This window comes from Falco peregrinus, chromosome 9 (genome assembly GCF_023634155.1).
Source record: "Falco peregrinus isolate bFalPer1 chromosome 9, bFalPer1.pri, whole genome shotgun sequence".
NCBI lineage: Eukaryota > Metazoa > Chordata > Aves > Falconiformes > Falconidae > Falco > Falco peregrinus.
This window is the reverse complement of record NC_073729.1, coordinates 36,116,354-36,143,510: the sequence shown is the minus strand read 5'-3', so window position 1 is coordinate 36,143,510 and position 27,157 is coordinate 36,116,354. Positions and strand designations below refer to the sequence as shown.

The 27,157-nt window shown below is 61.0% G+C and overlaps 1 protein-coding gene across 2 annotated transcripts; it reads right to left on the bottom strand.

The window, feature by feature from the left end:
- Nucleotides 1-523: 523 nt before the first annotated feature.
- Nucleotides 524-27,157, bottom strand: SOGA1 (suppressor of glucose, autophagy associated 1). Of its 2 annotated transcripts, none has more exons than XM_055814362.1 (15): nt 26,397-27,157; nt 17,891-18,115; nt 16,143-16,301; nt 13,470-13,532; nt 9,364-10,596; nt 8,244-8,363; nt 7,946-8,071; nt 7,344-7,574; nt 7,067-7,174; nt 6,604-6,771; nt 5,276-5,527; nt 5,037-5,108; nt 4,580-4,650; nt 2,888-4,337; nt 524-2,792 (listed from the first exon to the last, which is right to left on the bottom strand). In XM_055814362.1, exons 1-15 carry the CDS (start codon nt 27,093-27,095, stop codon nt 2,643-2,645), a joined length of 5,127 nt encoding a protein of 1,708 aa, XP_055670337.1. In that variant the 5' UTR covers nt 27,096-27,157; the 3' UTR covers nt 524-2,642. The 2 variants fall into 2 exon arrangements, with proteins under 2 accessions (XP_055670337.1, XP_055670338.1); XM_055814363.1 differs by having other exon boundaries at nt 8,244-8,360.

The following is a 27,157-nucleotide window of genomic DNA, read 5'->3' as shown; positions in this document are numbered from 1 at the left end:
CTCCACACTCCCCTCCGCAGCAGCACTGGCTCCCCAGCCAGGACAGGCGTCACGGTCACCCCACCGCAGCACGGGAAGGCAGCACCAGGGGCACAGGTGAGGGGTTGCAGGGCCTTTATTCATCACACGACAAGCAGGCATGGTACAGGGGTGCAGGATGGGACAGGCAGGGGGCCCGTCATCAGGGCAGAAGGTGCCCTTCATGCGACCTTGGCATGGACTGGTGAGAAGCAGCAGGAGGAGAGGGCAGGGGAAAGCGTGGTTTTGCCCGAAGCACCTTGGGCTTTGCCCTGGGCTGGGCACTGGTGTGTGGGGAAGACAGGGGCAGAGGCTGGGGGGGGCTGGGGCTGGATCAGCCATCTCCACACCTCAAGCAAATTTTCTCCACTGCCTCTGCCAATCCCTTGCTAGCCCCGGCTCAGCCCCCAGCCCCGCGGGAAATGCGCAGCACCGCTATTTACAGAGTAAGACGGAACTGACCAATATTACAAATAATTAAAAGGCAGTTGTAAAAATGAGAAACCACATTCCAAATGTAGAGAGTCTTTTAAAAACAAAACAAAAACAACAAACAAACCCAAAACCCCCATTACCAATGAAAATGCTAAAAAACACCCCGAAAGGATCTATGTACAGCAGGAGATCGCCTGCAGCAGTGCTGCGCCTGCCGGGGTGCAGAGACCTGACTTCACGGCAGGCAGGGATGCTGCCTGGCCCCGGCTGCTGGTGAGGGTGGGCAGCGCCTGCCCCGCGCGTCCCGCACCCGGGTGACAAGGGTCCCCGTGGGGCCGGCCAGGCGCTGCAGGAGCAAAAGGCCATCGGTGCTGGGCCGGCTGGGCCCTGGCTGATGCTGGTGTGTCCGGAGACACAGGCAGTGAGTGGCCGTCGCGGAGATGCTGACGGAGGCTGCGACGTGGCAGTGATGCAGCCTGCCTGCCGCGGGCAGTGTGCGGCTGGACGGGAGGGGGCAGCAGCTTCGGCCGCAGGAGCATTTTTAAAGTGAAGCTGCAAGATGACAGCAACGCGCAGAGGCCCTGGGGCAGCCTACACTGCCCCAGAGCAATGCACGGAACCCCTGGAGCAGTGTACGGAACCCCTGGAGCAGTGTACAGAGCCCCTGGAGCAGTGTACAGAGCCCCAGAACAATGCACAGAGGTCCTGGAGCAATGTATAGAGCCCCTAGAGCAAGATACACAGCCCTTGAGCAATGCACAGAGCCCCAGGAGGCACAGGCACCTGCAGGCAGCTCCACCTGGGCGAATAGCCCCGGCAGGCAAGCCTGAAAATAGGTCAGGCAGCCGCCTCTGAAATTGCTGTTCTCTCCTGGGGCTGCAGAGGCAACAATGCTGCTCTGCATGGGGCTGGGATGCAGCCCCCTGGCTCCAGGAGCTCTGCACCACCACAAGGACTGTGGCTGCTGCCCCCACTCCCTCCCTGGCTAAGGCTTTTTCTGGTGGTGACCGAGGGACGCATGGCGCAGACCGTTGGCCATACTGCAGCCTCCCAACCCACAATCTCTTAATCCAATTGGTGCATCTCCAATATAGCTCATTTCGGTATTTTTAAAATGCACTTGGTTTTACATTGCAGGCTGTCCGGAGTTGGGCAGAGCCAAAAGTAGAGGGGGGGAAAAAAAAAAAAAAAGTATATTCAGCACTTGGAGGAGCAAATAACTACAAATGGCCCCAGGCAGGGAGGTGGGTGCAATGCAGGGGGCACCACAGCCGTGGCCCCTCGGGATGGCGGCAGGAGATACGCACGCACGAGTGCGCGCGCGCGCACACACACACACACACACACACACACACACACACACACACAGGCACACACACACACACACGCAGGCACACGCTGCCTCCCCCCACGCTGAGCACCCAGCGCCGTCTCTGCAGCTGGACGAGCCAGGGGGACTGCCTGGACCCTTCCCAGCAGTGAAGGCCCGCAGCTGCCCCCCCACCCCAGAGCAAAAGGGTGGCCAGGGAGGGCCCCCCACCCAGCCCAGCCTGGGTGACCGCAGAGACCCTCCCCGCCTCCTTCCTGCCCGGGGAAGCACGCGCAGCCCCGTGGCTGATGCAACCGCACGGCAATCGGGGCTGGCAGGGATGCGCCGGGGCTCGGGCAGGGCGGGCAGCGCTGGCAGCGGCCGCAGGGACCGGAGCCAGCACCCTCCGCCCTGGGGGCCAGCGCGGCACCGCGCCTCCATCCATCGCACCCACACGGTCTCCCTGCCGCGCTTCGCCCCAGCCCTGCCCTGTCTACCCGAGCAGCCTCCCTCCGCTGCTCTCCCCTTCTCGGGGCCCCGGCGAGCCCTCGCACGGTGGGGTCTCAGCTGACATTCCCGGGGTGGTGGGCACCGGGGAGGACCCCCCAGTGCTGGCAGTGGCTCTGAGGGAGCAGGTCTCCGCACAGACGGGAGGTGAAGCAGCCACCCCGGCGGGACATCCCCGCGTGCCCCGGGGCTACCGGCAGCCTGCGGCTCCGACATCTGCTTCCTAAGCGTCCCCGGGGGCGAGGGGACGGTTAGGAGACAGATGCGCCCGCGCTGCCTCCGAGAGGGGCCCCCGCGGGGTGGGTGTCAGCGCGGGTGCTCTTCCAGCAGGAGAGTGGATAGCAGGCACGCTGCGTCCCCCGGTCCCCTGTCCTCACTCACTCGAGACCCCCAGCTTCTCCTCCGCCCTGGGGGGGTCCGTGGGGTGCAGTTTGCACTTGGAGGGGGAATGGCGGACGGCGGAGCGGGATGGCCGGGCGAAGCAAGAAGTGAGGGATTGGGAGCTGCAGTCACAGGCCGTGTCCTGCAAAGATAGACAGGGCACAGGGGGGTTAGAGGGGTCAGAGACCGTGTCCCCTGCCACGGTGGAACACCCCGAGGGGCACCCTGCCTCGTTACCTCGCTGGCTATAGCCGAGATGAGGTCGGGGTCCCGCAGGGCTGCATCCTTACTCCCCTGGCCGGGGGATGAGGGCTTGGGGTCCTCGCAGCTGCTCTGCTTGAGGACTTTCTTGTTCAAGACACGGGAGATGTTTTCAGCTGGGTGGTGGGCGGCTGGGCTGGGGTGCTCAGCTCTCTTGCTGCCCTCCTCCCCGGTGGCTTCCTTCTTCTCCGGAGGGGCAGTGGGGCTCTGTGCCCGCCCACAGACGTTCCTGAAGAACTCCTGCACGAGGCCGTACTTGGGGGCTTCAGGCTTAGCCCTGCTGCTCTCAGGGCAGCCTGGCTTCCAGATGGACTCGGTGCTGCCTGCGTGCTCTACCACGCTGAATAAGCTGGACAAGCCGTCATTGATGTTGCTGAGGACGGGGCTGTCACGGGTGGTGGTGGAGCGAGCCCAGGCAGAGCCGTTCTGCTTGCTCTGGTGCAGGTTCCAGAGGCTCCTGTCCTTGGAGGCGTCCAGCTTGGAGGAAGACCTCCTCTGGAGCTTTGGAGAGCCATATTTTGGGGAGCAGCATGGCCGCTCAATCCTGGAGTGGACCTTATCCAGGGAGGAGGAGATCTGCTTGCTGCGCACGGACACAAGGGAGGAGCTGCGTGGGGACCAGCTCTTGCCATGCACACCACTGCCACGCGGCAGGTCGGTCTGCAGGCCCACGCTCACCGTCTGAATGGTCTGTGTCCCCACATGGGCCAGCCCCACTGTCTGGCTGGAGGTGCTTTTCACCTTCCTCTCCAGTGAGCTGGAGCGGATGGCCTGCCGCACGCAGTTGGTGATCTCCTTCATGTCATCACTCATGTTGCCAGAGATCTCCAGGTCGTGCAGCGACGGGGGAAAGCGGGGCACGGGTGGCACTGTGCTTTCCACCGTGCCACCATCCAGCAGCTCTCGCTGCTGCTTGGAGAAGTTGCACAGCCACTGGCTGTAGGTGCTCTCAGCACTGGCTGACTCCTCCGGCTCCTTCGGCTTGGCCATGGTGAACAAGAAACCAGGTTCGATCATGATCTTTCCCTCCTTGTTGTGCACCAGAGGTGCCTCCAGCCGCCGCACCACGGGGGGGCTGTAATAGATGCGGATCCCCGTCTTGTCAGGCGCTGTGTAGCTCCTCTGCATTTGCTTCTGGGCTGGGTCATGCCCAGAGAGGCTGCTTGCCCGCGAGTAGTCCCAGGAGGAGATGCCCACCTTCTCCTTGGCCAGGCTGTCGGGGGAAGGTTGCTCAATATTCACATATGTACAGTTTGAGGGAGGAACGCCGGTGCTGTCCCGGATCCCGCTGGGCAACAACTGGGCAGCTGCAGACGCCTTTTTGGCCCGGGAATGGTCACCCAGCCCCGGTGTGGTTTTTCCAGGGAGGTAGGGAGAACAGTCGAGCAAGCTTTCAAACTCTGACATGGAGGAAACGGACTTGGTCCTGTGGGAGGAGAGAAGACGGGGCTCACAAGGGGACTGGGCAGCAGTCTGGCACCTCACTCCCACCCCAACGGGACCCCTCCTGAGCACCCAAGTCCTGCTCCTCATGGGAGCCCTTGGCATCCAGGACCACCCTGGACCATGGCTGCATCTGCCCCCAGCTGCTGGGGCTGCCAAGCCTGGGGAGAGCCCCAAGCAGCCTCCTCCATGCCCCAGGGACCATGTAGACACCAGTGCACGTACCTTTTGAGGTTGGTTCCCTTGGCTTCTGCCTCAGAAATTGTCTCTTTGTCTGTGATTTTTTCATTGAGAGCCTAGGAGGACACAGGAGAAAGCTCTGGTGTCGGCAAGCACAGGACCAAAGCACACAGGTGGTCTGGAGCAGAGGCTGCACCCTGCTCCTCTCCAGCACTACTTCCCCCATGCAACCAGGCCTGGCATCCCATTCCCAGGGCTACGTGGGGCTTACTGTACCCATGTCTATTTTAAATAAAGTTTTTATAACCTCATGGAAGCCCTTGGGGTTCAGCCATGCTCTCCACCCTCTCATTCTCCCCAGCCCCTGGTGCTCCCCTTTGCAGCCTCATTTGCTGTTCAAGGGGGTGTTACTTGGGGTTCACAATGGGATCTCCCATCTAACCCTGAGCATAGACCTGAGCCCAACGAGCATCTCGAGAGCCCTCTGCCTGCTCTTGCACACCTCTTTCCAGTTGCTGCTGTGCTTCTCCATTTCAGAGTGCTTCAGTGCCCATGGGTTGGCTCCTTTCTGCAACTGGAGAATGTGTTGGTCACTCAATGTGTGCAACATGTGCCCCTTTGGGCAAGCAAAAGCATTTGCTGCTTGCCCTCAGTGTGTGCCTTGAGTGCGTGCTCTTGGGACACACATGGAGGGCAAGTGGCAGAGGCTGGAGGAATATTCACGATGCGGGGACACCATACCTGGTTGATTTTGTTCTGCAGGTCCTTCGCTTGCTGCTCTGCCTGCTGCTGCTCCTCCTTGAAGCGGGCCAGGAGCTCCACTTTCTCCTGGTTCCAGTTCTTCTCGCTGATCTGCAGCTGCTTGGTGAGGTCCATGACAGCGCTGTAGGACTCGGCTAGGAGATGCTGGTGCTCCTCACGCTCCCTCTTCAACGCTACCTTCCAGTCAGGCAGCGCGCGCTCTGCAATCCCTTTGCCTGCCTTCGACTCCAGCTGCAGGGACATGTTGGTGGCTGTGGGGGACCCATGGCTCCAGCGTGGTGCTGGACATCCCCAGCAAAGGGGCAAGGCTGTGGGCACCCTGGTTCCCAGCGCAGACCCCGTGCTGCCTGGGTCAGGCAATAAGCGTGTCCCCAGGGCTGTGTTGCACAGCACGGCTCGCCCGTGGGCACAGCCAAGCTGCAGCCAGCCCTGGCTTGCAGCCACGTCATGCCACACGGCCCGGCAGACGGTCACCCAGTGGGACACAGGCTGAATGTCCTGCCTGCTCGTCTGTGCTCTGCCTGCAATCCTGCCTGCTGGACCTGGCTCCTGGAGAGGGGCAGCATCACCTGCAGGGCTGGCAGAGCAGATGCCAAGGATGCTGCTGTTGCTGGCAGCCAGGAAGGCACCTGAAAACTGGGGTGCTGCCACCACGGCAGCTCTCTTTTGGGGTGGGAGAGAGGGGAACTGGGGACTGCTGCTGAGCTCTGCCTGCATGCCTGAAAGGTGCCGGCACCCACTCTGGGGAGCGAAGCTGATGTACGGCCATGGGCTGCTGCCAGCACAGTGCGAGGGAGGGGAAAACCCTCATCACCCTGAAGGCAGGGCTGGGGGACTGGTGGGACTGCTTCTGCAGGCAGGAGCTTCCCCCAGTGCAGAGGCTGCCCTCCCTCCACCTCCTGCCCTCGCTGCAGACATACATCCCTCCCGCAGCATCCACAGGGGTGCAGAGCCCCCACCTGCGCCATGACCTGCAAGAGGAGAGAGGAGTGCTTTGATGCTACTCCTAGATGCCTATCCTGGGGAGGGATGGTGAGCACGGGTACCATCCTACCCACCCCAGACAAATCCAGCAGAGGAATAAAGAGCATCCTCTGCTGCTCTGCAGTCAGATTTTCATGCCAGCACTGTTGCTATAGAAACTCGCCTGCTGAAGTGGCTGCTAATTGAGATTCCCACAGTGCCACCCCGCCTCCCAGCCCTGCCCAACAGCCAGCGCCTGGCACTCAGCACAGGCAGCCCCAGCCCCACATCCCCACCAGGCAAGGAGGAGCTGTACCAGCCCGTGGGGTGTCCGGGGCTCCCACCTGGGCGATGTGGCACTTGAGCTCGGCACGCTCCATCTCCCAGGCAGCCTTGGCCTTGGTGAACTGCTGCTGCAGCTCGCTGGCACCGCGCCGCTCCTCCCGCAGCTCTGTGCACAGCTCCTTCAGGGTCACCTTCATGTCTGCCAGCGTCTTGATGCACTCGTTGGGCTGCCGGGGGATCAGGGGTGAGCAGAGGGAGCTGGGGTCCCATGCTGGAGGAGACCCAATGGGGTAGGAACCCGTGGGAGCTGCCCTCTCTGCAGCCCACCCCCGAAGGCTGCCCACCTGTGGGGTGAGGGACAGGGGGTGCCACCAAGGCAGGGGACCACCCCCTGGGGTGACATGCCAGGGGGGAGCATCCCCTTTCAGCCACGCACCCCGAGAGGAGCTGCTATCCCACACCATGCAGCTGCAGTGGGGGCTGATCCTGCCCACCCACTGGGCTTGTGGGGACCCCACTCACCGTGCTGGGGGTCCAGCTGTCCCCGGTGCACATCTTGTTGTCTGCCTGCTGCTGCGGGGCGAGCTCCTCCTCCTCCAGCAGCAGGTACAGCTCCTTCATGCTGTTTACCTGCAGGAGACACCATGGCTGGGGTGATAAGGGGATCCACAGCAGGAACCGGGGTCATCCCAGCAGCCCCAGGTGGGATGCATAGGCATGAGGGATAGCCCCTGGGATGCCCAACAGCAAGGTCTCCCCTCCATGGCAGCCAAGGTGGAAGCCCCTCAGCCCACAGTACCTCCAAAAAGTCCTCGCCCTCATTGTGCACCATCTTGCCCTGGCGCCAGTGCTTGAGGAACCACTTGAGCTTCATGAAGAGCAGGAGAAAGCTCTGCCTGAACTGCTGTGACTCCTGCACCAGCAGGTTCTTCTCCTGGCTCCAGAACTTCTGCTCCAGCCGCCTCTGCAGGTTCAGGCTCTGCAGCTCGAACTCCCGCCGCAGCAGTGCTTTCTGGTGGTCCTCCTTCAGCTGCAGAAAGAAGCACAGGCTCTGAGACAGGGGCTGGTGGCAGCGACATGGTGCTTCTGCCCCAGGGTCTGGGCTGAGCCTGGTGCCAACCCCTTATTTAACACCCCCGGGAAGCTGCCATGCCCTGGCAGCGTGCTGGGGACAGCAGGGTCATTGAGGCATTGCCATGGGTAGAAGCCCTGCGTGGCTGCACACCCATGTCAAGGAGGATGTGCTCAGCCCCTGTGCCCCTTGAAGATGGGACATGCTATGTGTGCGGTCCTGGGTGACACCTGGGTCCCCAGGTGGGTCATCAGCCTGGGGCTGGAGGTGGCACGGCTGTGGGTGTGGGGACACCTGACTCCCAGGGATCATGGCTGTTGCCTACTCACCTGGCAGATCTTCTGTGAGAAGTTGTCCACCTCGTCCTTCCTCAGCTGCCTCTCCTGCGAGAGCTGCTCCTGCAGTCCCCGCAGGCTCTCGTTGGCCTCCGACAGCACCAGCTGCAGCTCCTTCATCTGAAACAGCCCGGGGAGGGGATGGGGATGGCGGGCTGTGCCTCCCCACATCCCTTCCCAGCGGGGCTCTGCAATTCCCTTGTCCCCAGCCCTCAAGAGGTACAGCCCATCCCCGCAGCCCTGTCCCCAACCCGGCAGCCAAGGGGACACAGCTCCCCAGCCCGTGTCATACCTCAGTGGCGTAGGAGTTGTTCTCCTCAGGCCGGCAGGTTTTGTAGCTCCGGGGATGCGCGGGGTCTGTGTCCTTGGTGTGGGGGATGCGGTAAGGGTCGGTGTCCCTAAAATCAGGCTGCTGCATGCGTGGGCAAGTTAATGAGAACAAACCAAAAGAGCGGGAAGAAAAAAAAGCCAGAAAACAAAACAATGGGTCTCCGAAACAGTAAAGAACTACAAGACAACAAAAAGGATGATGAGGAGAAGGAGCTTCATCACCATGGCGGGAGACAATGCAGAAACCAAAAGGAAACACAGGATGAGGAGACACGTGGCCTGGATTGTTTGGGGAAAGGGGAAAAAAGAGAGAAAGAGGGAAAAAATGTGCAAACACCAGTTACGGTGCCATGCAGTGACTGGGGAGACTGGGACCTGGGGCTGGTGGGACCACATGCAGAAAAATAGGACTCTGAACAAGTGAGTGTGCTCCAGAAAGGGGCTTGTGTCTGCAGCCCTGACCACCACCGGCGACATCCCTGGCCCCTGGCATGAGCTGGCCCCCCCTGGGGAGGAGGGGGAAAGCAGGGCGTGAGCTCTGCTGCTCCACAGGCGCTCCTCACTGGATGCAGATTTGCCCTGGAGTCTTTGCTCTCCAAATTACCCTGCCTGGGTACCACTAGGGGCTAAGGCTTCTTGCAGCTGGGGTCCTCACAATTTGGGCTGCTTTCAGGAGGCTGCAGGCTGCTCTCCTCCCACCCAGCTCATCCCCAATAAGCAAAGGACTTTTGAGCTGGGGATGTTGGGCTGAGCCAGGGACAACAGCCAAAACACTGGTCCCTGCTAAGGCAGGATGGTACCCAAAGGCCCTGGCTGTGGGCAGGGCAGCCTCGGCACCACCAGCCCGTGCCGGGATGCGCCAGGATGTCCTTGCCTCCTGCCCTGGGCACACTCTGTTGGAGCAGAGTCCTACCTTGTTCCCGGTGCCACTGGCATGCAGCGAGGTGTTAGTCTGGGGTTTGCTCTGGAGAGGCTGGAGGGAGGTTACGTTGGGGATCAGGGTTTGCTCCGTTAAAGCGGGAGGAAACAGGGCAGCAAATAAAGCGGCAGCTCCTGCAGGGGACATGGGAAGAAGCCCGTACCTGGAAGTCAGAGGCATGCTCCTTCTGCAGTCCCTCTTTGGTGGCATCGTGGCTGCTGGGGCCGGAGAAGGGGAAAGAGTCCGTGTGCTCCCTGAGGCCACTGGTGAGGTTATCCACCCTCCTCGCGAAGCAGCCCAGGTCCTGCTGGAGCACGCTCAGCCGCATGAGGAGCACGTTCATCAGCTTGGCATCGCTGGGGCTCTCGCCACCGCTACCCACCGCCTCACCCAGCAGCCCCCCCATGCACTCGTTGTCCAAGCAAGCCTTCAGCCCAGAGGTGAAGCCATTGGCATCTGAAATCAAGACATCGATCGCTTTGCTGACGAGCGCCACTTGGTCCCGGATGCCCAGCAAAGTCTCCAGGTCCTTGGGCTTGAGCAGGTTGGCGGGACCATCGGGCACCTTCCCACCACTGGGCACCCTGTCCTGCCCATCAGCTTCGCCGCTGCCCATCCCGTCCCTCCAGCCGGCGGTGGGGATGCACTGTGCTGAGTCTCCAGCCTCAGCATCAGTCTCCAGCATGGGCCGGGTGGTCTGGCAGGAGGCCAGGTCGCAGCGCTGGAGGTTGGACAGCAGCACACGGTTCTCGTACTGCAGCTTCTTCACCTTGCCACTCAGCTCGCTGATCTGCACCTTGGCTGTGGCCAGCTCCTCCTGCGAGGGCTCACTGACCACTGAGCAGCTGTCCTCCGACAGCGTCACGTCCAGTTCATGGTCCGACTTATACTTGGTCAGCTCATTCAGGAGGAGCTTGTTCTGGTCCTCCAGCTCCAGCAGCGAGCGCCTCAGCAGCTCGGCCTCCTCCTCCACAAACTGCAGGTGCCGGCGCAGCTCGGCCACCGTGTCCCCTGTGTCCCCGCAGCCTGAGACACCCACCAGGAACCGCGCATCCTGCCCCGGCAGCTCTCTGTCCCCCTGGCCCTTCATGTCATCCATCTCCGCCCGCAGCCCACGGTTTTCCACCTCCAGCTCCACTATCCTCCGGCTGAGGATGTTGGCTTCCTCCTCCACCAGCTTCAGGTGGACTTTCAACTCAGCCTCCCGGGAATGGGGAGAGTCGGCTAGCTCCTCCACAGAGAGGGAGCTGTCAAGGTCCCCATACAGGGACCTGTACTTCAGCAGCTCCTCCTTCATGCCATCATTCTCCTTGGCCAGCTTGGTCAACTTCTTGCACATCAGGGCCGACTCCTCCTTGGCAAAATGCAGCTGGCACTTCAGGTCTGCACTGTCCTCCTGGGGACCAAGAGGACGCAGGCATTACAAAAGTGCTCCCAGGGCCATGGGGACTCTGAGCCAACCCTGGGGACATGCTGCCCTCCCACCCTAGTAATCCTGGGGAAGCCGCAGCCCCCATTCATGGAAGGGAATAAACTTTGAGATCCATCCTGGAGGCTTTCAGGGAGAGTGCAGAGACAGGGCAGGATGCCTGGGCAAGGAGACCCAATGTTGTAGCTCCAGGAAGGACACTGAGCCACCGCCAGGGATGTGGGGACAGAGACCAGCCCTGCTGCAGCTTGATCCACTGCGGGGAGGAGGGGAGGGAAAGCTGTCAGGCTCCACAGAGCAAAATAAAAGCCATCAACAAGGTTTCCTCCCGAAAGCTAGCAATGCTGAAACAACTGGCACTGCTGCTGGTGCAAACCCCCTGCCAGGGTCTGCGCCTCCTGCTCAGCCCCCAGTGCTCCATCACAGGGCAGGGAAGCAGTGGTTTTGGCTGGAGACCTCCCAAAGTCCCAGCCCGTGCCCAGCTCGCATCCTTGCTGCCACCACCTTGCCAGGGGACAGAAAACCCAGGCAAACCTCCTGCATCAGCTTGCCGGTCCCTTCCCATGCCTCTTTGCTTCTTGGGACTGTTTTTGCACGTGTTTTTTTTTTTTTAATTTAGCAGTTAGGATCTCGGCTGTTTGCCCAGGCAGACTGTTTCTCTGCTTTGGAAAGCTTTTTGGATGAGGGACCGGGATTTCCTGACGTCCAGCTCACGGCTTCCTGTGCCGTGGGGTCACTTGAGTGCTCCGAGCTCTGGTGCGGTAGCTGCCAGGAGGGGACCTGCTGGGCTGTGACCCGCACCCTGTGGCACCTGCTGGAGCCCAGGATGGGTGCTGAAGGCGGCCAAGCCCTTTGCCAGGTGGCTGCTGGCCCTGGCATCTCTCTGCCTGGTTGAACTCATCCCCTTTTCCCGCTTCCTTGGCTGGCAGAAACAAGCCATCCCCCTCTTCGGGTGCTCCTGACCTCTCAGCCCCCCAAGCTGTGCCCACATTCACCCCCCTCCAAACCCCACAGCAATTTACTCTGCAGACTTCCCAGGCTGCTCATATCAAGGCCAGGGGCACCGCGGGGGCCCCAGGCGTTTGGGGTGCCGTTTTACTCCCCAAACACCCCACCATGACCACAGGAACCACCCTGCTGCTCTTCTGTGCTTGTGCAGGGAGACATGGCCTCGCTAAAGCGCTTTAAAGCCATGCCCCCCCTAATTAGCTGCAGAGATTAGGGGAGGGCCAGTGCGGGCAGCTCTAGCTGCCGGGGCAGACATGACCTCAGTTCCTGTTTTTCCAGGGGAAAAAAAACCACAGTAGTCTGACATGTCCCTCTGCCCTTTGGCATCACTGGAGGGACACGCACATCCCCAAAACCACCTGAGTGCTCCTAGGGTCTGGGGCAGAGCTCAGCATCGAGCCTGCCCCCCCCCCCCCCCCCCCCCCAGCTGTGTTTCTGGTGAGTGCCGATGCTCACCCAGTGCAGCCAGGCAGGAAAGGGGCCCAGAAGCCACGGATGAGTCACGAGCATCTGTGCCCGTGGTGCACCAGGCCATGGCTGCACTGGAAAGGGAGCAGCTGGCAGGGGCCACATCAGGGGCATTTGCACCCAGGGAAGCTCGGGGTTTGCCTTCCAGCACCGGCTCCTTCCTGGAGCATCAGTCCCAGCACACAGCTGGGACCGCATCCAGCCCTGCATCCCCAGGCTGAGGGGTCCCAGCTCCGCGGGGGTGTGGGAAGCAGAGGAGGGTTTTACTGTGGCCCAGGGCTGGGGCGTGTTTCCTGCCCCAGGAGGAGGCAGACGAGGGGCTGCATTTCAGCCTCGGGAAGGGGGGTGATGGAGGGGCTCCCGGACAACCCCCTCTGCTTGGGGCACAGCCGAGTGTAGGTGCAAAGCCACAGTCTGCTCTTTGGCAGAATGGGGGGCAGGACTTGGGGACCATCAGCGGGTCTGAAAAGGCTCTCAAGGACGGAGTTAAAGGGAGATGATAAATAAAAGACAAAAGGGGGAAGTCTTTGAGGGCCTGGGGATCCCTGCACGGCGTGGGCTGTGCCAGCAATGATGCAGGTCAGCCAGAAACCTCGGGGGTGCTCAGGGTCCTCATCACAAGATGCTCTCAGCAGCATGTGGCAGGAGTGGCTTTACAGGGTCTCCCTCTCTGCCCTGGCTTTGAGGAAGAAGATCTACTCCCCAAAATAAACCTTTCAGGTCTTTTGCCTTTGAAAGAGGATTTTTCCAGTCTTAAAACACTTGCATTTCTATTCCCGCAACAGCAGCTCTGCCCCTCCGAGCCCCAGTAACAGCATTAGCGAGTCACAGCAGCTCAGCCCAACCGCAAGTGACAGCTGAAATCCTGCTGCCCCAGCAAATCCCCCTCCCCGCGCGGCCCCAGCATGGGCCAGGGACACCGTGGCCTTGAGCTGCCCCCCACAGGGACCCTCAGCTCCCCCAAACCCCCAGGGCCACCCTCGAGCACGGCTGCTGGCACAGGCAGGAGGGACCCAGGCTGCAACAGCCGCAGCCCAAGAGCAGGAGCAGCTTCGCAGTGTAAAAGCCAAAGTCCTTCAGTTCCTTGCTGCAGTCCTGACACACGGCAAGGGTTAAAGCCATCAGCCAGCCACTGATACTCCATTGATAAATGAGACAAGGGAGTGGTTGAGGACAAGAGGATGGCCCAGCGCATCAATCCCTCCCTTATGCTCTCTCTGAAAGGCAGGAAAGCCCTGCAAGCCAGGGGATGGCACTGCCATGCCCAGGTTTACTTCTGAGCCAGGAGTGGTCCCCAGCTGGCACCACGACCTGGGGTGCTGGTGGGCCACCGTGGCGTGCCCCGGCCAAGCTGGTGCCAATACCTGCACTGATGGTTTCTTCTCGGTCTTCCCGATGGAGCGAGACCCCCGCTTCTTCAGGGAATTCTGCAGAGAGGAGAGAACGAGCTGTTAGCCGCAGCGATGGCATGGCACTGTGGCACGGACAGACAGACCCAGCGTGGATAGACATTGATGCCGATTTCTCCAGCTGCTTGTGAACCCCAGGAAAACACCAGAGCCCCAGTGGGCTGAGGCCCTTTGCTTTGAGGGAGCTGGACTGGTAAGCATCATATGAGGTCTGGCCAGAAATTCCCCCCGCAGGCAAGCGAGCAGTGGGAGAGCAGGAGTGAGCAGGAAATGAGCCGTGGAGAGGCTGAGTCACGGTCCTGTCAAGGCTGGATGGAGCGGGGAATCCAACCCCCAGGCCAAGGGGTGGCTCTTGGGGCATGCCAGCATGGGAGCAGCAGATGATGATGTTCCCCATCCCCTCTTCCCCAAGCAAGGGACATGTCCTGGTCACAGCTATGGGTAGGGCTCCTCCACAGGACAATGCTGACTCTGCCCTCACTGCTTCTGGTGACACCAGAGACAATCTCCAGGCCAGCGAGGACAGCTGGGAGATGGGGAGGCCAGTCAGAGCAGTAAGGCAGACTGGAAGGGGGGGAGAAGAGCAGCTGCCCAGAGCAAAGCCAGTTAGGAGGGCAGCCGGGGGAAAACCCTCAGGAACATCAACGCAGCCCCCCAAGTGCTGGCCGATCCGTGCAGCCACCCTGGACCTATTTCCAAGCTGGCGCTGAGGCCCAGCAGCCAAAGAAAGCAGCTGTGAAATGTAAGCTGCTGCCTGTGCCAAGGTGCTGGGCTCCAGGCTTTCCTATTAAGGCCACGACCATCGCTGGAGCTGCTGCTGCTGCAGAGCCTCTCCCGGGGGCTGGCTGTGCCACGTCGGCATCCCTCGCCCCCACCGTGCTGGGGACCAGGGCTGGCAAAGGGCATCACCCAGCCCAAAGCAGCTCCAAGCACAGCACCCTGGGGCAGACGGTGCCTGTCATCGCTCCAGCTTGGGCGCATCCCTTGGGGTGGCCATGCCTAAGGGTCTGTTCGGTCAAGCTCGATGTGGCAGGCTTAGCACCGGGTACCTGAACCGACCTGCTCCCCAGGACATGCCAGGCGGGGTAGAGCCTGAGGGGCACATGCATGTGCCTTTGGGGATGATCTGCCCAGCCCAACAATTATCCAATAATGGGAGAAGCCTCTTGGAAGGGAGAAATAATCAGCCCTGAGGGGCGAGCCCGGCCCTGCGCAGCCTCCACTCTGCTGGCTTGGCTGCTAACAAGCTCTGCCACGCTCTGTGCCCTCCAGCAGCAGCGAGGAGGTGGAGGAGGGCTGTTAACTCACTCCTTTGTCTAATTATCGCTCTGCAATCAGTGAGTAACCCCAATGCCCTTGCTCGCCTGGGGACATGCCACCCCCAGCTTGGGGAGCTGTGCTCTGGCATCGTCCCCCTTGGGCTCACACAGCTGCAGAGGGGGGCTGTGTCCTGTCCCACGCTCTTTTTGCCAGGGCAAGGCAGCAGCTGCCGCTCAGGTCTCCCTGCACACTGACCACGCAACCATTTTCTCTGCCTGTTTTTCACACCCGGGAGTCCTCCAGCCCAGCTCCTGCTGCTGCCGTTTGTTATTCAGCCTGCACTCGCTGGCTGCTGGGAAAGCCATTTCACGCCTGTTAGCGGAGGCTGTGCAGAGGAGGGACAAGATCTAGGGTGACGCTGCTCTGTGCCACCCCACGAGAAGGGGGCTGCAGAGGGGATGGGTGTGACTGCAGCTGGGTCCTGTGGCTTGCCAGGAACCGGCCCCAGAGACCCCAAGCCGCGTGCTGGCTCCCTGCCCAGCTGCACAGGGAGGGGGCATTGCTGTGGGCAGAGAGCCCCCTCCCTGCATCATGTCCCTGCATCATGTCCCCATCCTCAGCGGGAGCAGGGCCAGAGCTCTGCCACGGCACATCTCCCATGCGCTGCCCTGACGGCTCTGCCAGGGATGCTTCCCTAAGCTCCCCAGGGACCAAAGGCATCCCGGGCAGCAGGGAAGTGGGTTACAAGTGCTGCAACGAATCACAAGCCCAGACTGTCACCAGGATGCCTTTCCTGTCACCAAGGATGACATCCTCCTGTCTGGGAGCTGGTCCCAAACCAGGCATGGCATGGAACACCCTGGACCTGTGGGCACATGCGTGGCACACGGCTTCCCGGGACACTGATGAGATTGTGCACCCTCCCAGCTCCACAGCACCGCCAGGACATCCCTGCCATGCAGCCCCATGGCTCAGCATGACTTGAATCAGCAGCACGCAGGCAGGATAGGGCCAGCACTGGGCACTGTGCCAGGAGCACAACAGACTCCACACATCGTGCAGAGCTTTGGCCAGCGGGAGCTGGGCACAGCCCAGGTGGCTGGGCTGAGCAAGTGGCGGAGGACATATAAAGTGGCTCTAGTGCAGGCAAAAAGTCCTGTAGCCCTCCCAGGATGGAGTAGAGCCACCCCATGCCTGCAGGGTGGGCGAAGCATGCCTCACCCAGGGCAGGTGCTGCTCGGGTTTCGCAAGCATCTGCAGCATGGTTTGGGTTTCAGCAATGCTGAGCAGGGATGGGGGATCCTGCAGTGCAGGGCCAGGACACCTGCTATGGGCAGAGCCTTGGGGATGCCTACCAGTCCCCCTCACCTCTCGGAGCTTGTCCATCTCATTCTGCACCACCTGCTTGGCCAGCTCAGTCTCGATGAGCCGCTGGCGCAGGTCCTCATTCTCCTCCTCCAGCCTGATCCTCTTCTTCTCCACTGCCTCCAGCTCATTGTGGAGCCGCACAGAGACGTCCTTGGCCACCTGGGGACACAACAGGGCTGCCATCAGACTGGGCACAACACGCATGGGGCTGGGACCGCAGTGCCTGGGCACCTACAATCCTCATGCAGAGATCATCAGGTTGTTACTGAGACCCTTTGGAGCAGACACTGTGCTGAGTGACACCCTGGTCCCTGTGTGTGCCCCCTTGCTCGCATGCTGTGACTGCTGTTCCCCCTTCACCAGCTGCAATGCTGCTCCACATCCCCATCCCCAACCCAACCCTGCCCTTCCCAGTCCTAACATAATACTGCAAGATGCTTGTCACCTTTTTGTATTTTTTTTCCACACCATGAGGCTGGAAAAGCCCCCAAAAGGCTGGAAAACCTGGTGGGTAGCACCAGAGCAGGCAGCCCCTCACTACTGGCAGCAGCTGTGCAGGCCAGGAGAAAGCCGAGCTGCTGCATCACATTACAGAAGAAAACAGCAGCTGCCCCCGGGGTGAAGGGTGCCTCCATCATCCTGGGCAAGGCCCAGGGACCCCCCACTCCAGATCCCTGCAAGTGAGCAGCCCCTGGCATAAAGGGAGCTTAATGGCATGAAGTGTTCGCTCCCGCATCTGTATGAAGGGAAAAATTGTCCCCAGTTCCCCCGGTCTCCTGCCCAGCCCGGGGCACGAGCACTGTGGAGGCAGCAGCAAGCCCCACTGTGGGCTGGGCTCCTGTTTCCCCTGAGGATGGGCTGTTCTTTCTCCCCCAGAAAGGGAGAACCTGGAGGAGGGTGTTTTTGGCAGCAGCACCCCAAGCCGGGGGCTGCTGGGTGGTCTGGGGAGGGGATCGGGCCCCCCAGCAGGGATGGGCAGTGCGAGGTGGGTTCACAGCCCTACACTTGTGGCATGCCTCGGCTCTGGGACTGGCTGTTTTCTGCTCAAAACCCCGAAGTTACCCCTTGAGCAGTTGCCTGTCCCTGCAGAGCTGTCCCCAGCTGTCACTGCACCCCACTCCTGGCAGCAGCCATGTCGGTGAGAGCCCTCAGCAAACACTCACTGGCACCAGCGGCTCCTTGAGGGCCAGGAGCTGGAGAGGGTGAAGCAATATCACCCCGCAGAAATGCCCTCGTGCCTGCCCAGCCTGTGGTGCCGCAGTTCCCCGGGGCTCTGCAAAGTTTCCCCGACAGCCGAGAGCAGCAGCCCCCAGGTCCCCAGGCTCCCTCCCCGTGCACTCGTGCTGCTCCAGCCCGCGGTGGTGGCCCCGTCCTGTCCCCACTGGTGCAGGATAAGGGAGCCCAGCCCTGGGGCACAGGATCAGGCTGGGCTCCAGCCTGCACAGGATAAACCTCACGTATGGCATTACGAGACCCCCATCCTTGGGCAACACTGGCCCTCTCCACCCTCAGGATCCTCCCAAAGGCCCCCATGCCCAGACCACGTGTGAGCTGAAAGCACTGCTCCCCACTTCTCATATCACCACTGCCAGCGGGGAATGGCAATGCCCCCATTAGCAACCTCATAAACAGCGCAATCCTGCAGAGCTCCCTGCACCCCAGCATCCCCTGCCACCCCCTCGTCACCATAAACCACTCTGGGGGACATGGGGACTGCCTGGATGGGGATGTCGCCCTTCCAGCCTCACCTTGACGTCCTGCTCGAGGCTGTGGATGAGCTCGCCGTCCACCTGGCCCGTCTGTGCCACGCGCAGGCTGCGGCGCTCGGCTTTGCGCAGCCGGTACTGCAGGATGCGGCAGGTCTTGCTGGCCTGGTCCAGCTGCTGCCGGAGCTCCTGCAGCTGGTAGACATCCTCCTCCATGTAGACATCCCTCATCTCCAGCATCTCGGCACGCAGCTCCTCAATCTCATCCTGCGAGGAGATGTGTGTTAGAGGGGACAGACCCCACAGCTTGTTCTCCCCTCTTTTCCCCCTGGGACACCACCCCACCATGGCTGCCCTGCCCTCCTCCATCCCACGAGCCATTTTCACAGACCTTCGACCCCTCGGGTCAAGCCCCATCCTTGCAGGAAAAGGGCTCAGAGCCAGCTAAGCACCATCACGCACTGGCAAGCCAGCCACCCAAGGTGGGGACAGCCAACACAGGCGCCTGTAAATATCTGCGGTAAAAGAAAGAGGAAGGTGGGGGAGGGAGAGGAGCTGCAGGAGCAGCACAGGCGGCAGCCACGGCAAGAAAAATGTAGGTTGTCTTTGGAAAAGATGTGTCAGGGAGGCAGGCGAGGGAAGGAGGAGATGGCAGGCGAGGACAGGGGAGGCAACGCAGGGACACGAGTGAGACGCTCCCGGTGCTGGGGACCAGGGGTTGCCCCTTGTTTTGCCACCAAGGGGCAAATCGCTGGGCTGGGAGAGGCTCATCACCATGAGAGCTGATGAGACTGGAAAGGGGAGTAAGGGGGACCCAGTTCAGCGATTTGCCCCTTGCAAATGGGATGACATCCTGCTGGCACCAGCGCTGACCCAAACCCTCCGCCGGGTCTGTGGCACATGACTGCTGTGGATCCCCTGCAACAGCCACAGTGCCACTTCCCCATCCAGCACAGGGCTACAGCCATTGGGGATGCTCAAGGACTGTCCCCTCGGGTCCCTGGGGACCCACACAGGCTGTGCTGCCCAAAGCTCTTTTCACGTCCCTGTGAACACGGTCTCGACCCAAATTCTCCAAGCAAACGCTCCAGTGGTCTCACCGGCTGTTCTCCTCGACAAGACCCAGTGGACCTGGCACGCTCCTGGGAAGGGATCAAGCATCTGTTTTCCTGCCAAGAAAGCTGCACCACTAAACACCTCCCATCACTGCCAAATGCAATTGCCACGAGATGTGAGGGGCTCACGCTGCTGCCTTGCACCATGTCACGGCCAGGGAAGGGACAAGAGGAGGATCCAGCACAGGCAGAGGGGATGCACTGCCCCGATTCACCCCAGGCAGAGGGGGACAGGACCCCACTGCTCCCGAGACTGCCCATGACAACGACCTGAGACAGCAGCACCACGCCAGCTCTGCCAGGCACTGGCACTCTTGCTGCCATGCTCACCCAGCCCGGACAAAGCCCCAGCTGCAAGAATTCCCCCAAAAAGCAAAGCTGAGCCTGGCGAGGGGGGGAGGCAGCTGCGGGGACAAGTCACAGTCGCTCACTGTTGGCTTTAAACACTATGTGACAAATAAGGAACGTCAATTAGACAATCCCGGATTATCTCTGGGCCTAGGCTGCTGGAGCCTGGCGGCACCACAGCCACCAGTGTCCTGCCGCCCTCCACCGCTGCTTCTTGCTGGGGGTCTTGAGAACAACAGCAGGGCAGAAGCAGCCCCAAGGCACCGAGATGGGCAGTGGGGTGTCCCAGGGACACCTGGCTGGGCTGCGCCAGGGACAGCTGGAGACCATCCTGTAAAGGGGCACCACTGCAGGTATGTGTCTGAAACACTTCGCGGACAGCTCAGGCATGAAACCCTCGAGGGATGGACCACACACGCCCGCAGACAGCCCTGTGACTGCTGTGATGCACCGCAGGGTGACAAACCTGACGGAAACCCACTGCCAGCACTGCCCACGCCACGGCCCTGGGGACACCAGCAAAACCCCCGTAAGCCAAACCAGACCGGGGAGCTGGTTTATGGGATCTATTCCTTGGGAGTTTTCACGGGAAAAAATCCATTCTGCATCAGAGGCGAGCAGCTGCTCTGCAACAGGGTGGTGGAAAACAACCTTTCACCACCAAAGTCACGCGAACTGTGGCTTGGATATGACTGTAGGTGCACATGGAGCTGCCTGCGTCCTGCTCCAGTGCTGACCATGCCAGCTCCCGTTTGCCATGCGGCTTCCCCAGGCAGCAGCCCAGCAGGGCAGGGAGAGGGACCTTGGAAAAAACCCAACCAAACCTCACATTTGCTGGAAGGACGCCTGGGCTTGCCATGCTAAGAGCTGCTGCTTGTTTATACCTCGGGCTGTAGCAACCGTTATTTTACAGGGAGGCCATGTCCAGCACGAGCTTCTGAGCGGCTCTTTCGTAGGGTGCTTCCCCAGGGATCAGGGCTGGAGGGATTTGCAGCCAGGCCAGCGCTGTGGGGGGTGGGAAAGCAGTGCCTCCCTTTGCTCCAGCTGCAGGAATTCACCCACACCCTGTAATGCCAATAAACCCTTGAGTGGCTGCAGCCCAGCAGCTGCACAGCCTGCCCCAAGCTTGCTCCTCAGAGGCAAGCCGTGCTGCTCAGCTATAGTAACTGGATTAGGAGTGCAGAGCAGAAAATGCCAGCAAACTGGGAGAGAATTTAGGATGGCAAAGCTGACCTCCTCTGTGCCAGGCTGCCGTGGGTGGCACAGCCCCACAGTGTCTGGAGGCAGCGCATGGGGTGCAGAGAGGTCCCCTTATGGCTTTGGGGGTCTGTGATGGCCACTGAGACTCACCCTTTGCATCTGCATATTTCTTCTGGAGTTGATGCCCAGCTTAGCAAAATCAAAGCAAAAAAATCCATTTGGATGGAGGTGAGGGCTGAGCCAGCCGCAAGGAGGAACCCCACAGAAATATCCCCAGTTCAGGGGGGCTCTGCGAGCATGAAGCACCATAAGCGATGGTAAATGAAGCGTGAAACAGAGACAAGGACAAGATAAATGACTTCTTTCCCACACAACTGCCCCTGGGGACTGCCAGGCTCCGCCACTTGTCCCATAATCAAAAAGGCGCCCACCCCTATGCAGAGTCAGAGCCTCCCAGCACCCATGGGCTGCTCGCCCCCTCCGTCCTCCAGGGTTATCCACCACTGCATCCGTGCTCACCCCATCCCTGTCGCAGCAAAGATTTTGTGGTGTTTTCACACTAGAAGTCACCTGTCTTGGAAAAGATGCTGGGGATCTGCAGTCCAGGGAGACTTGTTTCACTGCCCAAGGGACAACAGTGTGCAGGAGCAAACACCCCACTTGTGTTTGCAGGAGCCAGGTTACACTCGATGGAGGAATCCAAGAGACAAGATAACTTCAGCCATCTTCACGCAAACCTCGGAGACACTGTCTCTCCTTGGGAAGATTATTCAGGAAACTAAAGAAGCAGTAAGGTGGGATGCAAACTGCCTGGGTCCAGTTCAGACACACACACCCCCACACACCCCGGTGTGTTTTCACAGCAGAAGGTGACAGCTACAGCCCTGTCCATGTGACCGTGCCCACTTGCAGGACATCGGCACCTCCAGGCAGGGCAAGACCTGGAAAGGGCTGAGCTTTAGGGCGATGGCCCTGGCAGGAGAGGGACCAGTGAAGAAGGCTGAGCACACCCCAAAATGCAGATCAGACCCATCATGGGTTGCAGCAGCAGAGTTAACCCTTTAATCTCCTGCCCAAGAGGAGCTGCATGCTGGCTTAGGTGCCTGCAAGAATGCAGCAAGCTCAGACCAAGCCAGGGGACCTGCGCTGTGCAACGCCTGCAGCTCCTCAGCAGGATCCGCTATCTTTTAGAAGCAGAAAGCAGCAATGGATACAAAACAGGATCATGCAAATAACGACATGGCTGGCTGTCGTGCTGCTGCCAGCGCATACACCCTCAGCTTTGGCAGCCCCAGACTCTGGGGTGCAGCCAAGCAGCAGCTGCCTGTCCATGGGGGACGGACGGGCGGCTCTCCGGGGAGCACAGCCCTGTCTGCATTCGCACCCTCAAACCTCAGCGCAAGATGCAAGCAAGGAGAAAGGGTGGAAGCTGCCTGTGTGTTTTGCATTGATGCCTTTGTGCAGAGCTCGGGGCTGCGCTGGCAGCGGCTGCGCCCGCCGGAGAGCCTGCAATCCCTCGTGCGAAGATGGGGATTACCGTCCAGGAGCAACAAGCACTGCTTCCTCTGAGATTACAGGACAAAAGCAGCAGCTTTCAATTAACTCTGAGCCCCTGTCAGACAGAACAGGGAATTATGCTAGGGAAAAATATAAAATCAGAGGGGATTTCAAAAGGAAATTGCCCAGGGTACCCAGCATGTCCCCTTGCCAGCAAGGGGGTCCCAGTAAACGCAGCTCACCCCAAACCCATGCCAGGGTGCAACGGTTCAAAGGATGTGTAAGGCACACCCATGCGTCATTGTCACACACAGGGGTTTCCTTAGGTGCACTAAGACCAGCTCTCGCCCAGCTCTGACAGTAAACATCAGCCATCCTTCCCTCCATGTCATGCTGGAGCTCGATGCAGCAGCCCGAGCTGAGCCCTGCCCCTGGCCGGCACGCCAGCTCCCGCTTGGCAGAGAGCACAGCACATCAGCGGGGGAAAAAAAATCAACATTTCTCAGCTTTACACCTGCCCCCATAAATTAACAGGCAAACAGCTGGGGGCTCTCCGCAGCCCAGCCCGTGTTGTGCAGCATCTGAACAGGCGAGAGGCTGCAAATCCCTTTCCAGAGTGGCTGCTGGAGAAATGATACACAGCAGAGCTCTGCACCCCGGCTCTGCCTGTGGTTAGTGGGACCCCCAGGCATGGTCCCTGGCCCTGTGGCCTGGCAGGATCCAAGCAGCAGCACGGCTGGGACCCAGCGCCAACCAGGCTGCCCAGACACAACCTCCAGGTCCCCTACGCAGACCCTGGTGCCCCTGTGTGATGCCCTCAGCGAGCCCTCGCTGGTGCCATGCACCAGTCCCCAGCTGCCTTGCAGGAAATGAGGCACCCATCCACCCACCCTACCTGCTTCTACACAGAGCTGGGAAACGCACCCAAACCCTGAGGGACACAGGGTGACGCAGGGCAGGGAGCAGGAGGGAGCAGGCAGGACGGCGCTCCCAGCGTTACCTGGCCCTCACCTAAGCCCCTTCCAATGGAAAGGGTCTGCAGGCATCCCCTCCCCTCGCTCCAAACCCTCTCCTATGCCCACTCTTTGTCTGCCTGTCCCTCCGCAGCTGCTGCCGTATCGCATCTCACATTTTCCAGCCCACTGAGCAGGCCAGGAACTGCTCTCCATTGCATGGCTCAGCAACGGCAAGACCCGGCAAGGACACCCAGAGATGTCCCCTCCCTCACTAGGCATCCAACCTGCACGTGAGAAACCACCCTTTTTGAAGAAATGCTTGAAATAACCCATTTATGGGGGGTCACTGCAGGTGCACACACCCGAGAGCAGGGCAAGAGGAGACACCAGGCCAGGTGGTACACTCAGAACAGGAGAAGGAAGGCAGAGCCTTGCAAAAATCTGGGTTGCAAAGAGAAATGGGTGAAGTGTGCTTAAACATGTACATTTTATTATGGCAGCCGAGGAGAGATGCAACATGAGCTGGCACTGTTACCGAGGGCTGTGATGCACTCTGCTAGGAAGCTCCAAAACCCTGTGTGCATCACATGGGCGTAGTAGCACCACACATGTCTGGCCCATGCCAAAATCCTCCCACCCCTAAAATTCCTCATTTCTTTTTAAAAACACACCAGGTTTTAGCTGGCTCCAATGAACAAATAAAAAAGATACTAATTTGCAGCTACTTGGGTGAGTCCTAGGAAACAAGTCATCTCTGATAAGGTGATAACGCCTCTGATATTCACCCACACCTGAGGGGAGGGGAGCTGCTGAAGCCAGGGGCCATCCCTGCAGGGTCCCTGCGTGCTGCTCTCCAACCTGGGCTGCGTGGCAGGGCGGGTGATGCCGATAGCTTGGGTTAGGGCTTTATTTTTGCCATAAGGCCCCAAATCCCCCGATTTTTAGCACAGACAGCACAAGCCAGCACCCTGCTGCAGCCCAGCACAGTCTTCTGCTCCTTGCTGGAGAAACCAGGCAAATCTTCCATCTTTTTTTTTGGAGCACAAGGGTTGCATGCGTCTGCCTGTGGCTTCTGCCCAGCTGGAGCCAGTGTACCACCCCAGCAGTCTCCTGCTCAAGCGTCAGGAGAAGTGAGCGACAAAACCGAAACATGGTTATAAGCCGGATGCACATGTCAGGGAGGAGACCCATGTGCTGGCGCGAGCACACATAGATGTCACAGTGAAGAAACCACCAGCATCCCCCTGGTGTTTCTTGGTGCATGCCTCCAGCAGCTCTCAGCTCTCCCCATGGCTCCTGGCCAGGCGATTTCAGTTGCCACCCCGCACAGCAGGTAAATAATCACACCCCGCACGCCTGCAGCTTGCCAGAAAGAATATCACGTGGAAACGGAGGAAGCAATTGCTCAGTTCACAGGAACAGCAGCATTTGCACGCGTGTTCTTGGAAACCGGAGGGGCCTCATCTGTATTTTTCCAGCTCTCTGTAAATCAAAGCCCTTAAGCTCTTGCTGCTAATTCTGGCAGGAGTTGGGACACCAGCTGTGAACCAGGGCTTTGCTAATGGACAAAGGGCCTGACTGAGCATCTTCCAGTACGTCACCCAATGCCTAGCTCCCACCTCATAGCTATAATCCCAACACATTTACAAACTTTGGCACCAGCGGTTGAGAGCTGGCCTGACCTCCAACGTGTGACATCCAAAGAGCAGCCAGCGAGAGGTGGCACCTACCCCTGAACCCCCCAGCAGGTGACTGCACCAGCATCTCATCCAGAGCTCTACCTTGAAGAAGAGCAGAGTGCACAAAATGCCTGCAACCCACTGGGACACAGCATCTAGCGGGTATTTGTGCCCACCCTGCAGCAGGCAGCGTGTGCCAAGGTGCACCAGGTCGATGTGTGACCGGAGGCGGAACAGCTGTGTCCCTGTCCCCACACAGCATGTCTGCCCTGGCTTCACCATGTGCCTGCCACACACCTGGAAAAAGGCCCCGGGGAACCAGTGGAAAGAAGCAAGCTGGAAAATCTCCCCAGGGTCTGGCAGCATCAGTAGGCAGGAGAGCAGCGGGGAGCATCCCACCCTGTGCCAGGCTGAGCTGTGCGCAGCTGCACGGGGTTAGGTCATGCCATGCTGTATCCCAGGATGTCAGACTGGGCTAGGCCAAACTGTGCCATGGCAAGCCACACCAAGCTGTGCTGAGCACAGCCGTGCCATGCTGAGCTGTGCCTTGCTAAGCTGTGCCAGCCCTGGCTGTGCTGAGCCGAGCCACGCCAAGCTGGGGCCATGCTAGGCTTGGCCATGCTGTGCTGAGCCAAGCTGCACCCATCTATGCCATGTCAGGGCAGGTCATGTCCTGCTGGGTCCTACCAGGCCAAGCTGGCCCACATTGTGCCAACGCATGCCCTGTGCCAAAGCGTGCCATGTCATCCTGAGCCAAGTGGTGCCCAGCCACGCCGCACCACGGTGGACCATGCCCAGCTGGGCCTTGCTGTGCTGGAACAGGCCAGGTCTTGGCCTCAGCCATGCCATGCTGTGCCAAGCTGAGCTTTGCCCTACGTCCAGCTGGGCTATGACAGGCTTAGGCAAGCCATGCCCTACATCCAGCCATGCCACACTATGCCGAGCTGAGCCAAGCCCAAGCCCATCCCCAGCACGCCAGGCCATCCCCAGCTGTGCCATACTGCCCTGAGCTAAGCCCAGCCATACCATGCCAAGGCCATGCTCACTGATGCCGTGCTGGGCTGAGCCATGCCAAGCCCTGCACCCAGCCATGCCACGCTGCCAGCTGAGCCCGGCCAGGCTACGCTCAGTGGTGTCGCCAGGCTGAGCCAGGCCATGCTGGGCTGAGCTGAGCTGTGCCCTGTGCCCAGCTATGCCCAGAGATGCCTCACTGTGCCACGCTGTACCTGGGGACGCTGTGCCATGCTGAGCTGTGCTTTGGGATGCCATGCCATACCGTTTCCAGGGATGCTGTGCCATGCTGATGCCCTGGGATGCCACGCCATGCCCAGAGATGCCACACCATGCCATGCCAAGCCCAAGATGTTGAGCCACGGTGACCCATGTCCTGGGATGCCACGCTGTGCCATGCTATATTGCCCAGGATGCTGCACCATGCTGAGCCGTGCCCTGGGATGCCACACTGTGCCATGCCGTACCCAGGGATGCTGAGCCGTGCCCTGGGATGCCACACCGTGCCATGCCGTACCCAGGGATGCTGAGCCGTGCCCTGGGATGCCACACTGTGCCATGCCGTACCCAGGGATGCTGAGCCGTGCTGAGCCGTGCCCTGGGATGCCACACTGTGCCATGCCGTACCCAGGGATGCTGAGCCGTGCTGAGCCGTGCCCTGGGATGCCACACCGTGCCATGTTGCACCCAGGGCTGCCGTGCTCCGCTCCCGCCCCGGGCCGCCGTGCCCCGCCGTGCCCACCTTGAGATAGTCGTTCTCGGAGCGCAGGTCCTCCAGCTCGCGGAGCAGCCCGTCGGTGCCGGCGTCCAGCAGCTCCTCGGTGAGGTCGGAGAAGGCGAGCGAGGTGCTGAGCTGCAGGCGGCTGCTGGCCATGGAGGCGGCCGAGGGCTCCTCGGGCAGCGGCGAGGCCTCACCGGCCGAGGGCGGCGGCGGCGGGGCGCTGCCCGGGGACTCGCCGTCGCTGCCGCTGAGCCCCAGCTCCAGCGAGAGCAGCTTCGCCTCCTCCGAGGCGCTGCAGTCCGACACCTCCGAGCTGCTGTCGGTCAGGCCGGGCCCCGGCCCCCCCGCCGGCCCCGGTCCCGGTCCCGGCCGCCGAGCCCCGGCCGCCGCCGTCTCCGCCCCGCGGCACCGCCCCTTCGCCCGCAGCGCGCCGCGCCCCGCCGGCCCCTTCCCGCCGGCCCGGGCCGCCGCCGCCGCCCGCTTCTCGGGGCGCCCGTCCTTGCCGCCGCCCGCCCGCCGCGGGTGCGCGCCGCCCGCCGCCAGCCGCGGGGCCGCGCCCGGGTGCCCCCCGCCGCCGCCGCGCCGGCTCTTGGCCAGCGACCAGCCGGGCACCTCCTTGGGGCGGGCGGGCGACGGCGCCCGCTGCGGCTTCTTCTTCCGCTCCGGGAGCGGCGGCGGCGGCGGGGCGGCGGGACCCTGCTCCGCCGGAGCGGCCTCCATGTCCCGCTGCGCTGCGCTGGGCTCGGCCCCGGCTGCGGCTGCGGCTGCGGCTCCGCCCGCCC